Source organism: Drosophila obscura, unplaced genomic scaffold (genome assembly GCF_018151105.1).
Source record: "Drosophila obscura isolate BZ-5 IFL unplaced genomic scaffold, ASM1815110v1 contig_30, whole genome shotgun sequence".
Taxonomy (NCBI): Eukaryota; Metazoa; Arthropoda; class Insecta; order Diptera; family Drosophilidae; genus Drosophila; species Drosophila obscura.
In genome coordinates this window covers 1,462,990-1,475,731 of record NW_024542818.1, presented here as the reverse complement: position 1 = coordinate 1,475,731, position 12,742 = coordinate 1,462,990, and the positions used below count along the sequence as shown (strand labels likewise).

Here is a 12,742-nt window from a genome sequence, read left to right as displayed (position 1 = left end):
ATGAATAAAACTATTTTATTTCCATTGATTGATTGCTCCCGTATTGTGAATGAAATTCGCTTAGGTATTGTGAATGAAAACTAGTTTTCCTCTCTCCAAAATGCCGTTGAATGGGTGCAACCATGGGTGGCGGGGGACGCTGGGCCTGTGTTTTGTTATTATTCAAACTTAAGGCAGTTTTGGCCGGCTTAAAGTTTTTTTCACTTAAGCAAGTTAATTGTCATTTTATTTATTATGTTTACCGTTGTTTTTCCTCAATTAATGCACATTTACATCCACTTAACAATAAACAAACGAGCGTCCTCACCGGGCGGCACAATCTGACAGAGAGTGCTGTCAAATTCAGTGCAAAAAGAGAGTGGAAACTGGTGAGAGAGCAGGTGAATGAGAGCGTTGCAGGGTTGCTAAGCTGTTGTTATTTGGGGGTGGACTGGACAGAGTTCCCACTGCACATGCGCTTTGGCTGTCATTTTCAACCCGTTGGCATTTCGTCATCGCAACCACCCAGCCACCCCCACCATGATGCAACCTCCTCCTAACAGACTTCGACTACCGCAATTTATGTGCACACTCACACACACGGAACCAGGCCATAAGTGCTACATATACCATGATGGGAAGAAGGTCTCCACTTCACAGATAAAAATTTGGTCTCCACTTCTCATAATCCACATAGATAAAAGAAGTCTCCAAATCACAGACGAAGATGTTCTCTCCCGTTTACACTCTGCTATAAGGTTTGGGGACTTTGGACTCCCATACTATATGACGCGGCGTGCATTCATAAATAATTTCAGGAAATGGTAAGACACAGGTGTGAGTCACTTACGATTCATGTTAAATATATATATATACGTAATTACGTGTAATATTATGTAACTAATGATAACATACAATGTTATAAATATTATTTATGCCAAGGAGGAGGGGAAAAACTCTAAAAAAAACTGTTACTCGCAATTATTTACAGTCATTAATTATAGACTTATATTGTAGGGATCTACTACATATAGAAAACATATCATATCCTCTATTCCATGCAGAACGGTACAAATAACGAAATCAGGAAGGAAGCATCAGAATGAACACAAATCTAGGAACAGAATCGAACAGATATATATCTATGTTTTTTTTTTAAATACAGCTTAAAGACAAAGAAGACTCGGATTACAGTTTAAGGATTTTTCTTTAATCTGGAGTTGCCTCACGCTTTTGCCTTTCTTTTGCTACGTTTTTTTTTTTTTTGTTTCTTTCTTACGTTTTCGGTTTTTAACAATATTTACATTCCTCACGATGGGCCTAAATTAATCTTGCTTGCCTTACAACACTTTATATATCAGATATATATATGTATGTATGTATATATATATTTATATATATAGTCTATGAAATTGTATATGTATCGGGGGATATTATGCTGCTTATTTGCTGTCTGTAGCCCTTAATCTGTTGTAGGGTTCTTTCTGTTGCACTCGAATTATACATTAAAAGTCGGGGGAAGAATCTCTTGAACAATATAACAGTTTTTCACTTAACTACGAAATACGAAACAGAGGAGAAGAAAGCCTATTCAAATTGTACAACAAACTCAAATCCTACATATAATCGATCAATCATCGCGACGTATTCTCCTAATAATTAAATATTTAGTTGGAGTTGGAGCGTTGGCTCAGCCCTCGACCATACGCTCTGATCCCGAGCCCGAATCGCACTGCTCGATGACCAAACGGGCAATGCGCTTTATCTCACAGTAGGGGCTCTCATGTTCGATCAGCTCGTTTAGGATCTGTATGCCATTCTCCTGCTCCACCAGCTGGCAATATTTCTCCGGATAGACCTACACAAATAAGACGAATCATGCGTTTGCTCTGTGATCTGCTAGGCTAGGACACACTCACCTGTGTCAGATTTGCCAATGCCCAGACGGCCCAGTGCTGGCATTGTGGCGTCTCATAGCAGCGCACCAGACTGAGTATGGGCTCAAAGCTGCGATAATTGATATTCCGCTCACTTTTGATGTTCCATCGTTGAATGGCGGCCACCATGCGGTCCAGCACATGCTCACGGCTGGGCGATTTTATGGTCCAGGCATCGGCCCCATCGGATGCAATGTGCGCGAGCACACCAGCCGCATTGTAGCTGACCTGGAAGCGCAGGTTAGCACGGTTAACATTACCATTCTCTAGTCGCCCTCGTCTCGTATTCGCTCGACCCACCTCGATGCCATCACTCAAGGAGTCCAGCAGACGGGCGAACACTTCTATGAATTCCTGTGTCATCAGCTTGGGGCGCAGCCATTTGACCTCTGCCACATTGCCCAGCAGCCCCATCATGTTACGCAGCAGCTCATCGCGATCGGGAAAGGTCTGAGCGCCAAAAACATTCGAGAAAATGTTTTAAAAAATGATTTACAATGCTTTCTGGGATGGCTTTGCTTACGTGTAAACATTTAAGGAAATACTCCATGCCGCGTCCATCGAGGAATCTCTTACAATTAATAGCAGTCTCATCGGTTACATTCCACATGGTGGACCAGGCCACCTCCATGACATCATCAAAGACGGAGCGTGTGAGGCGATCCTTGATCAGCGTCAGCATGGTCTATAAAAAGTATGCAATGATTAATACGGTTTTCTGAACTATAAAGGGACAAGTGTCTCCGTCTCGCCTTTAAGAACTCACACTAACTACACCCAATTCGCCGAGGAAGAGCTTCTGTCGTCCATCCACCTGGCAGGCCAAAGTGTTTAGCAAATAAATGGCAATACGCTGAACGAATCCCTCCTGCTCTGTCTTGGACACACCATGCAGCAGTATCTTAATCAGCCGTTCGTATTCAAACAGCTACACAAAAGCAGAGAATCAATCGTTTAGATTGGGGAGAGAAGAGATTCTTTTGATTCGGTTTTACCACATCTGCTGGCATGCTGAACTGTGTGAGTGTCAGATAGCCATTCCGCAGCATTGTATCGTCCGTGAGATGCATTTCCATGCCATTGAGCAGCGTGCGTATGATGTGGTTACGCAGCAAAGCGCCAAACTTTGAACGCTCCCTGCCCTTAACAATGTAGAAAAGTGTGGCACTGCAAGAGGGGATTCATTAGCTTACATTCTTAAGGGAGAATGCATGAGAGGCTTGGATCTTACCTTCCAGAGATTTGCATGTGCTTGAACTTTAGATGCCGATCCATGGCTGAGAGTACAGCATCCAGTGCTGTGTGTATATCCTTGCAGTTCTCAAAACGAAACAGATGATACAGATCGTTGAGCACCTAAACCAAAAAGAGAGAGGAAACGAATCAATGAGTATCTTCACAGGAGCCTGCCTGTGCTTACCCTTGTCAGGAGGACGGGTCTGTCGTGGTAGTAACGAGCTGCTGTCAGTATCTGCTGCTCGTTGGTATCCCCAGCCACCTCGAGTGCGGGTATATCGTGCCGCTTGCATGCCCAATGGGCCGTGTGGTAGAGGCCCAGGAACTGCAGCGGTCGTTGGGTGCGGGATGCCAGGCCTGGTATGTCCGTGAGGGCAAAGTGTTGCTGCTCCATTTTGGTATTGGCATTGGCATTCGTGGACTCCTTGGTGGCCACCCCGTTGCCGGCTAAATTCGTGCCTGAAATATCCAGGTGTGTCAGATGGCGCAGATTATCCATTAGCATTTCCAGCGTCTGATCGGGCAGATCGTAGGTGCCATGGCCATTCCCCGAACTGGATATGGAGATGTCGAGCGTGCACAGGCGTCGCAGGCAGCAGATGGCATGCAGCTGATTGGCAATGGGCCACACATTGAACAGGATCAGTGTGTGGAGGTTCGGCAGCATCACCAATGCCTCCAAACTAAAGTTTGCCAGCACGCAGGAGGTGAGGTCCAGATGCCCCAAATCATGCAGATGGGCAAACTGCAGACGATGATGCATCACCACGCCATTGAGGACGAGACGCCGCAGATGGGGACATGTGAGCTGAAAGTCTACCGGCTCCTTCTCATTCGGCTCCGCATTCTGCAGCAGATGCGAGCTAATGCCAAGCTCCAAGGAGCGCAAACTGTCGCCATAGTGGGCCAACAGATGATGCGAATTTACGGTGATCATGTCGCAATACCACATGGACAGGGCAAACAGTTTGTGGCGCATCAGAGTTTCCAATCCTGCAATAACGAAAGAACAGTGTTTAATGGAAAGGATTCCGACATTGAATCTCGTCTGTAGCCCTCTCTCACCTATGCTGCTGAGTGTGCTGTTGCGTAGATTGACAATTTTCAGCGATGTGCGTTGTGTGTCCTCGAATAGCTTTATGACATTGTCGTCCAGGGGCCTGTTGAACCGCTGATAGTTCTCCAGAAAGCCATCGCATATCTCATTGGGCAGCACAATGCCGGCATTTAACAGACGATTATTGTCTGGCCGACAGCCGCTGATGATGTCGAGATTGTTGCACAGCTTCTGGTAGGCAATCTCCTTCAGTGTCAGCGGCTCCTCGTCCAGTGAGCCGTCCTCCATCAATCGCACCTTACAGCTCATCTTGGGCACGATTCGTTTGCTATCCGCCAGTGACTCAATGGTGTGTCTGTCAAATGGAGAATGTTTATGAATCATAGTAGAATGAATATTTGTACTTTTAGTTTCACCATAGCATGAATTTGTGAATTTCTAAAGAGCATAAATTCAAGTCATAGCTTATCCCAAAACTGGCACGTGGGGTGTCCCCTAATCTGTGCTCAATTCTTTCGAAAGTATGATAGCCCACAATTACATAACAAACAATTAAAAATCTACAAGTGTGTGCTGCCGTCTTTGATTGCTGGATAAAGTCGGGAGTAGAGTCCTTCAATCTATTGATTGTCTGGGTGTCTATGCCTCCGGGGGCGGGGGCCTAAACTTTGGGTTAAAGTCTGCTGCTGCCAGTCAAGCGGAAGCAGCCGCAAAATCTTTATATATGTATGACCCATTCGCTGATTCGAGTTTTACGGATCACCTCAAATGCCAACAAAATTGTTTGTGAGCTTGTGAGCGTCGTGTCGTGTCGTGTCTCTGTGTAGGTGCGTAGTAGTTATTGAAAAACGCTTGCAAGCGCCAGCGAGCGACACTCTGTCTGGCCTTATCGCGTTTAGCAGAGGGACAGGACAGGGGCCACTTGTACTAGAAGCAGCAGCAGTCACTAGTCAATCACTAGTACCACAACAGCTGAGTGGGTCTAAGAATGTGCTGCTTTTGAGGGGGAATCAAATCATCACAACTTTCTGTACCTTTTTTTTGTCCCCCTAGCAGCCAGAAAAATCCCTCGCTACTATTGCGCTGCGTTCGACTTTGTCTTTCGATTTACAGTTAGTTGCAGCGGTGCTGTGTTGCATGCGTAGCACTAATTCCTTAGGCACAGCACTCAAGATGCGCCAACAAATGTAATTGCTGCGTTTTTCGTCGCTAAATCACTTCATTTTTTGATTTTTTTGATTTCTATTTTCTTTGTAGGGATGTAAACAGTGAGACCGCCGATTTGTCGATCAAATATACCCGTGTGACCCTCAAAAATATACCGAAATATACCACATTTTCAAAATACCCCTGAAAATAGTGACCGTACTCGATTGCTCAAATACTGCCCTGAAAACATGCTGCAACGGACTGGGCGCCAGATTTACAATTCAAATCATAATATAACGTAGACAAAACAAACCATTGTTTAATGGGTAACTAGACTTTATTTTATTGTAAGTTAAGCGCTGAAATAATCAAATGTACATGCAAAACTTTGTTAGTTTTCCGTTTCATTCTGAGTGTGTGTGTGGGGGTGGGGGCAAGCATGCGCCTCGATAATACAAAAACAACTTTTGCTTTCTCTCGGGGGGGACTGGACTACTATTCATTCTCTTTAAATCTAAATCACTGCGTTGCAGAAACATCTCATCATATAATCATTTGTTATCTGTGTCCTGGCCATAGGACAACGGCGACCAATTAACAACTTTCGTGCCGGGGCTCACGTAATAAATAAACTTGCATTTAAGTTCTAAGTAAAAAATGACAGAATTAAGGTCAGAAGAATGCTAAAACCTAAGTTAGAATCGAATCGTCCTCTCAATTTCAGCCAGACAAATCGCCCTGGTCGAAAACGCCCTGATCGTACAGCTCGGCGACAACCCGCCGGCCGCCAAAGAATCGTCCGTGCAGGGCCTCCTTGCCTCGTTGCGCCTCGGCTCCCAAAGAGAATTCGACGAAGATTTTCACAATGATCTCGGCCTCGTCGTCGTCCTCGTTCTCCGTCTGTTTCTCGTTGAAGATGATGACGCGGCTGACGGTGCCGAATTTGCTGCACTCCTCCTGGATCTCCTCCTGCAGCGTCTCGTCCACATCCTCGGGCCCCACCATGTTGCGCAGGATTATGACTCGCGAGTCCGTTGGCCTCATCAGCCGCTGCATGACCAGCTGGCGGGCGCTCTGGCCCTTGATGGACATGTTCTCCTGCTGCTGCAGCGTCTGCACATCGCCCTCGTCCATCAGCTTCTTCTGCAGCTCCTCCTGCTGCTTCTCGTGGGCCTTCTTGATGTTCTCCGAGAGATTAGCAGCGGTGGCCGCTGCATTGTTGGCTGCTGCGGATACGGCAATTGCCACCGATGCTCCGTTGGTGGCCTCGACGCTGGCCAAGGGGGCGGCCACAGTGGGCAGCACACCCACGCCAACTCCCACACCTAGTCCGGTTCCGGGCAGAGGCAGTGTGGGCGTGGCCAGCAAGGCAGGCGGCGGCAGTGATGGCACCACGGCCTGCAGAGGCTGGAGTCCTGTGGGCACGCCCAGGAGACTGGGCGTAACTGGGGTCGGAGGCTGGAAGATGCCAGGAGGAAGCAGAGCAGCCACGGGAGCTGCTGGCATGGCCAGGCCCGGATTGAGGGCAGCCGCTGAAGTGGCAGCATTCACCAGGGGCATGTTGCCCACCTTCGTGACGACGGCACCGGCAGCCATGCCGAGATTTGTTGGGTGCTGCGAGAGACCCAGCACAGCATTGCTGGCCACCGCATCGAGGGCCTGAATCTTGGCCGTTGCAGCGGCTGCCGCCACCGCCGCAGCCGTGGGCATGGTCGAATTTGTTGTGGGACAGGCCAGGGCATTTGGCGGTGTGATTGAGCGACCCACTCTGCAAAAAGAAACATAGATTAGAGATGAATTTAAAATGGAGATTGCAAGTGGAAACTCACCGGAGCAACTGTCCGCCCAAATCGAACAGATTCATGCTGGCAATGGCCTCGTCCATGGCCTGTTTGTTGGCATACTCGATGAATCCGTAGCCCTTGTGCGTGTGCAGTGACGTGCCCTGCGCCAGCTTGCAGTAGAGGATGGGTCCAAAGGCCTCGAAGACACTCTTGATATCCTCCTCGGACAGATCCGGATGGATGGAGGCCACGTAGATGCGATTAAAGCTCTTTGCCTCCTCCTGCACCTCATCGATGACCTGTTGGGCCTGTGGCATGTTGCTAGGTCGCCCTACCTTGATGTTGCGGCCACCCATCAGAGCGCCATTCATTTGCTCGAGGGCCAGCTGTGCTCCCTCGGGTATTTCGTACTCCACGAATGCGAATCCTTTGTGCTTCTGTGTGATGGGATCCCAGGACATGTTGATGGACTTGATGGGGCCGAAGGGTGTGAAAGCCACACGAATGGTGTCCTCCTTGAGCTCAAAGGATATGCTGCCGACGTATACTCTGCCAGGGAAGAGAAGATCCTGTTAATAAATGATTTCTTCATGCGGAAATGACTGCAGTTGGAATGGCAATCAGATCTTATCAGCTAAGAGAGCACACTTAATGGCTCCCCGTTGACTGCCTTCAGTAACTCGAAGCCACAGCCATAGGAAGACATTTTTCACAACTTATTTTCAATGTTTTACATCATTATATATTATATATACGAGTCAATCCCCCATCTATAATTCGATAACTAACCTGCACATCAATGCCAATGCCTGTTGCCTTTGGACCTGGGTGCGTTGCGTGGCCAGTTGTTGCTGCTGATGGGCCAGTGTCTGCTTCATGAGCACCATCTTGATGCTCTGCTCCATGGCATATTTCTTGGCCTTGCTGACAAGATCATGCTGCTCCGAGGTGAGCTTTGGCAGTGCCCCACCCAGTAGACCCAACAGGGCGGAGCGTGTTCCGGGCCCAAACTTCACATCGCCCGTCTGCTTCAGGTCATACAGAGGCTGCGAAAGGTAGGGAATTTTCGAATCCGTGGACTTTCCTAGAATTGGACAGACGGATTAGTGCATCTCATACATAAGGGGCGTGTGGGCATGGTAGGATTTTCAGTTCAGTTTTTTATCATCATGGATCACATCATTTGCTATGCAATTTTTTTTATGTTTTTGTCTTTTCTTTTTTTATTTGACTTTTGTTCTTTAGTTTCTTTTGATATTGATTTAGCTTTGTCTTTTGATTCTGTTTTGGGTTTTTGTCTGTTTTTTTTTTATGTTTCCAAAGGCATAACTCGGTGGCAAACAGTTGGAACAACGAAAGTGCATTTTGTCAAGAGTTTGCGTTTGAAATTGTTTGAAATAAAGACAAAAACTGCATGCTGCCTGCAAGAAAGATGAAGACAAAAAAGAAAAAAAATAAGAAAGAAAATTGTTAATAATATAGAGAGACAGAGTGGATGGCATGGAGGCTGCTGGAGAAGATATTTGTTGTAACTAATTTTCTGAGTAGGCTGGAGATTCGATTCTGCTTGAGCGGATTTTGAAGCCATATATGGGGCCATGCTTTCGATTCGAACGACTGTAATCGGTGTGTGTGTGTGCTATCGTTATCGTTATCGCTGCTGATTACAGTACAGGTAAAGGTACAGTACAGGTACAGTTACAGTTACTTAAGGTACATAAATTACATGTGCATGAATCGATCGAGTGAGCGCAGTGTCACTTTCTCGCTTGTTCGGCATGGAGATTCGATTTCATAGTTATCTGTATCGATATCATATCGACTATAGCTATCGAGTTTATCGTTTATCGGGCAGAGGGGGACATGGCATGTGTTTTTGTCATTTATTTGTTCGGGCTGGAAAATGCAAGAATAAAAACGAGAAAGCACCCAATAAAATAAAACATATCGCTAAGCTTATCGATAGGCAGATTGATATACGTAGTTGTAGTGCTGGGGGGAAATAGTACGTGTATGTATATGTGTATGTGGGTGTACATTTACATCAAATAGATATGTAGATTTATATATATATTATCTGCGTGTCAAATCACGTGTACACACACATCCGATTTTTTGCAATATATCCGATAATTGTTCGATTGATTGCGATTGCTGGCAATCGATACAAAAATGCCATAACAAGAGCTGCGCACACTGAACCAACCAAAATCCCCCACATCGCGACAAAATCACAACAAAAAAAAAACATAGCCACAGATAGATATACAATTTATGCTATGGGATTTTGGTTAGTTCACGTGTGATCAGCTCTGCTCTGGGTGGGAGGAAATATTTTATAAAAATTAGAAATTATAAGCGACCTTATGTGCGTTTTTGCGATACGGTTTCCATGAGTTGGGGGGGCGTGGTAATTGACTTGAAGAAGAGGGTCACACATTTACACATTGCTCATTTGTGATAAAAAGAGAAAAATAAAAAAAGAAAACAAGACGCTGAAACGATAATAAGAGCAACAATATGTTTTTAAGTTGGTTAAGTTTTCCGTTCCGCTCCGCCCTACCTCACAAATAATCATCATCGTCATTCTGTGTCTGTGTGTTGTTTTTTGCTTAATTCTTTTGTCTGATATCTAATTGTACTTTTTGAATGGGAATGCTTTATCTAGGGGAAGGCTGCTGTGGGGCCAAACTAGGAGTCACTCTGTTTAAGCAAATAAAAGGACTTGGACTTGATATCGTGGATCGTGCGGATCATGTGATGGATGTGGAGGTTGGGTATAGATAGAGAGGATTGCGAATGCAAACTGATTCGCATTCCCCCAAGGTAACGACCCCCCTCCAGAGAATACATATATGGTTAAAGGTACGACGGACAAAATGCTATGGTGTACTCTCTCTCTAGCGTTCTATAAACAACTATCTATGTATGACGAACGAACACACACAAAATACTTGGTACTTAATATAAAATGTATGTGGCACAGAGGACCAGGACCAGGAGCAGTCACGAGTCCTTCGGCTGGCCTGGCAGGCAGCTGCTAACCACGACGACGGCTGGGGCTGGCTTGTTGTTTTGTTAGAAGAAGCGGATTCTTGGATCTTGGATTAATGCGTGGATCAATTGCGTATTGGTTCGCGCGTGATGATGTTTCTTGCTTGGGCTGTATTTGTGGCTGATATTTGGTGGTGGTGGTAGTAGTAGTAGTAGTAGTAGTAGTATTGGAGTTATCTAATTGGACATCTCTCTCTCGATCTCGTATACCCGGATATATGGAACTTATATGTCTTATGGCGGAACACAAACTTAAAAAGAGATAAAAACGCTTACAGAAAATAAAAAAGAGAGATATAGAAGAAAGAGAAAGAGAGAGATAATAGTTATATATGGTATGCTGCATATTGTTTTTGGATTTTTTGTTTTTTTTGATTAGTTCTGGAGTTTCTGGTTTTCATTCTTTCGGCTGATTGATTCACTCACGGCGAGCAGGGATTCCACTCACTGATGCCCTATTCTGATTTCAGTTTCTACTGATTGATATAGATATAGATACATATAGTATGTATATATCGGATCGATACTCTTGAGATGCTTTGCAATTTGCTTTGCTTTGGGGGTTTCGGATCGCATTGTCTGACACACTTGATTGATACGTTTTGCGCTATTGTTTTCGACTCTCACCTCACCTCACACCTCACTTGAGTGTTCGAGTTCATCGTGCGTTTATGAAGTCTGCAATTACTTAAGCAGAACAAAAGAAAAACCGATTATTTAGTGGCGTCAGGTGCTGCCCGTAAAGATGCGACGAAGTAGAAGTACAAGTAGTAGAGAATAAATATAAGATGTGTGTTTACAATAGGTTTTTTGTTTTTTGTTTTTATGCTTAGGAGAAACCAAAATACAATTACAATTTTGCCGCCGCTTCTTTTCAGTCTTCTTGAACCCCACGATTTACCAAATGAACTTATAGTTTATATCCATATACAAATATAAGTACATACACATACAGAGAGCATATGCCTCGGGGGGGTGGGGGCGTTGATATATATATATATATTCATATTTCATATTTGTTTCCATTCTAACATACATGCTGAATACATATGTATACATAGAGAGGAGACATATACATACATATGTCTGTTGTGGATCTATCAGATAGATCCATCCCGGACAAGACACTTACCCGAGTCGGAGCGCGTTCGCTTTGTGGCTGGCATCTCCGTAATTTCACGCTGATCATCCGAACGTGGGGATCTGGAGGCTCTGTCGTTGCTGCCCTGTAAAGTGCACAGCAAAGGTCATGGATGGGGTTATTATTAATGGATACATTGAATGTTCTTCCTGCACGAGGAGGCGGTGTGGCGGCGGCGGCGGCGGGTATGGTATGCGCGTGGCCTATGGATACACACACTCAGTGCCGTGCGGAAGCTATGACGTCGGCGTCGCCTGTGCACCGCATTGCTAACAAGGTCATGCAGCAGCAAAGGCCACAAATGCCCCAACACACAGAAGTCCACTGGGTGCATTCATTCACGCAAACAGCATTCCAATTTCACCCAACAACGCAAATCAAAAGGTTCACCGAAAAAAAATGCGCAAAATCTACAGTCTGCAAGGCACGCGACGCCAAAAATTGCCACAAAAAGTATTCCCTGACGTTTACTGCACTCGAAATTTGCTGTAGCTTACCATGCTTTCTCTTTTCCGCTAACAATAATCGCAATTTATGGTTTATTTGTTGATTTAAGTCGGTTTAAAGTTGATTTAAAGTTTTTTGCGAAAAAAATTGTCAAGATTAGAGGTGTCAAACCATCGAGGGCACTATCGATAGTATCGATATTTTACCGATGGCCTCTACTATCGACAGTTTTGAGACTATCATGATAGTATCGAGCTACAGTCGTTGCGCTTTTGATATGTTTGGATTGGCTGCTATAAAATACGAAGACACATTTGTAAACAAATCGACAGGTGGCATCTAATTTTTACAATGGACAAGTTCCTAAAAGGTTTCAATGGTTTTTTTTAATAATTATTAGAGTTATCACGATAGTATCGATGGTTTTTTCAAAACATTCAACGTTGATATTTCTCGATTTTGATATTCCCTTTAATATTACTAGCTAACTGGGACTCTCAGCCCTAAACAAATAGTTTTATCCAATTCCTCAATGAATTTTGTTTAGGATTGGTTAGTTTTTAGAAGTCCTTTTTATTGGATTATTTACATATTAAGGTTAAAACAAAAACAACATAAAACTAATGTGTCATCGTTTTGTGGCGCTGCCAGACTCGTGCAATTCGTAGTTTCTGCGGGCTGCCACATCATAATATTTTGTATATTTCTCATTCGGTGCCAAAGTTGCAGAACAGTGCTGCCTATTCATTTCCCCATTTTGCTTTTTCGGGTCCCGTTAGATACATGTGGCTCACACCACGAAAAAGAGCGAATACCTTTTCATTTTCATAATATACCGTAAAATATTTTCAAGTTTATGAAATTCGTGCTTTGGTCTACAAGATTGCCGTATCACATTGGTTTTATGTAAAATTAGTTAAAAAATTGGAAATTACCATATCTTTTATTGCTTACTTTT

General features: G+C 44.6%; 2 protein-coding genes across 3 annotated transcripts; both read right to left on the bottom strand.

The window, feature by feature from the left end:
• Positions 1 to 1,246: 1,246 nt before the first annotated feature.
• LOC111068812 (protein zer-1 homolog) lies at positions 1,247 to 5,493 on the bottom strand. 2 transcript variants are annotated; one of them, XM_022358548.2, is made up of 10 exons: positions 5,244 to 5,492; positions 4,218 to 4,564; positions 3,337 to 4,145; positions 3,148 to 3,272; positions 2,912 to 3,083; positions 2,683 to 2,844; positions 2,440 to 2,601; positions 2,217 to 2,366; positions 1,899 to 2,144; positions 1,247 to 1,837 (listed from the first exon to the last, which is right to left on the bottom strand). In XM_022358548.2, exons 2-10 carry the CDS (start codon positions 4,516 to 4,518, stop codon positions 1,670 to 1,672), a joined length of 2,295 nt encoding a protein of 764 aa, XP_022214240.1. In that variant the 5' UTR covers positions 4,519 to 4,564; positions 5,244 to 5,492; the 3' UTR covers positions 1,247 to 1,669. The 2 variants fall into 2 exon arrangements, with proteins under 2 accessions (XP_022214240.1, XP_022214239.1); XM_022358547.2 differs by having other exon boundaries at positions 1,899 to 2,366; positions 5,244 to 5,493.
• A 183-nt stretch (positions 5,494 to 5,676) lies between these two features.
• Positions 5,677 to 11,965, bottom strand: LOC111068813 (poly(U)-binding-splicing factor half pint). The gene is made up of 5 exons (XM_022358549.2): positions 11,835 to 11,965; positions 11,329 to 11,422; positions 7,932 to 8,226; positions 7,188 to 7,691; positions 5,677 to 7,126 (listed from the first exon to the last, which is right to left on the bottom strand). The coding sequence occupies exons 1-5, from the start codon at positions 11,835 to 11,837 to the stop codon at positions 6,079 to 6,081; spliced, it is 1,944 nt and encodes a 647-aa protein (XP_022214241.1). The 5' UTR covers positions 11,838 to 11,965; the 3' UTR covers positions 5,677 to 6,078.
• Between the last annotated feature and the right edge of the window lie 777 nt (positions 11,966 to 12,742).

Bases quoted from the DNA above. Each gene is read 5' to 3' on its own strand.
- LOC111068813 (XM_022358549.2), bottom strand. The intron at 7,692-7,931 runs GTTAGTTATCGA...CTTCCCTGGCAG, and splicing joins GCATTGGCATTGATGTGCAG to AGTATACGTCGGCAGCATAT. The intron at 7,127-7,187 runs GTGAGTTTCCAC...TTCTTTTTGCAG, and splicing joins TTGGGCGGACAGTTGCTCCG to AGTGGGTCGCTCAATCACAC.
- LOC111068812 (XM_022358547.2), bottom strand. From the start codon at position 4,518: ATGAGCTGTAAGGTGCGATTGATGGAGGACGGCTCACTGGACGAGGAG. The intron at 3,273-3,336 runs GTAAGCACAGGC...TTTTTGGTTTAG, and splicing joins GACCCGTCCTCCTGACAAGG to GTGCTCAACGATCTGTATCA. The intron at 2,367-2,439 runs GTAAGCAAAGCC...TTTGGCGCTCAG, and splicing joins ATTTCCTTAAATGTTTACAC to ACCTTTCCCGATCGCGATGA.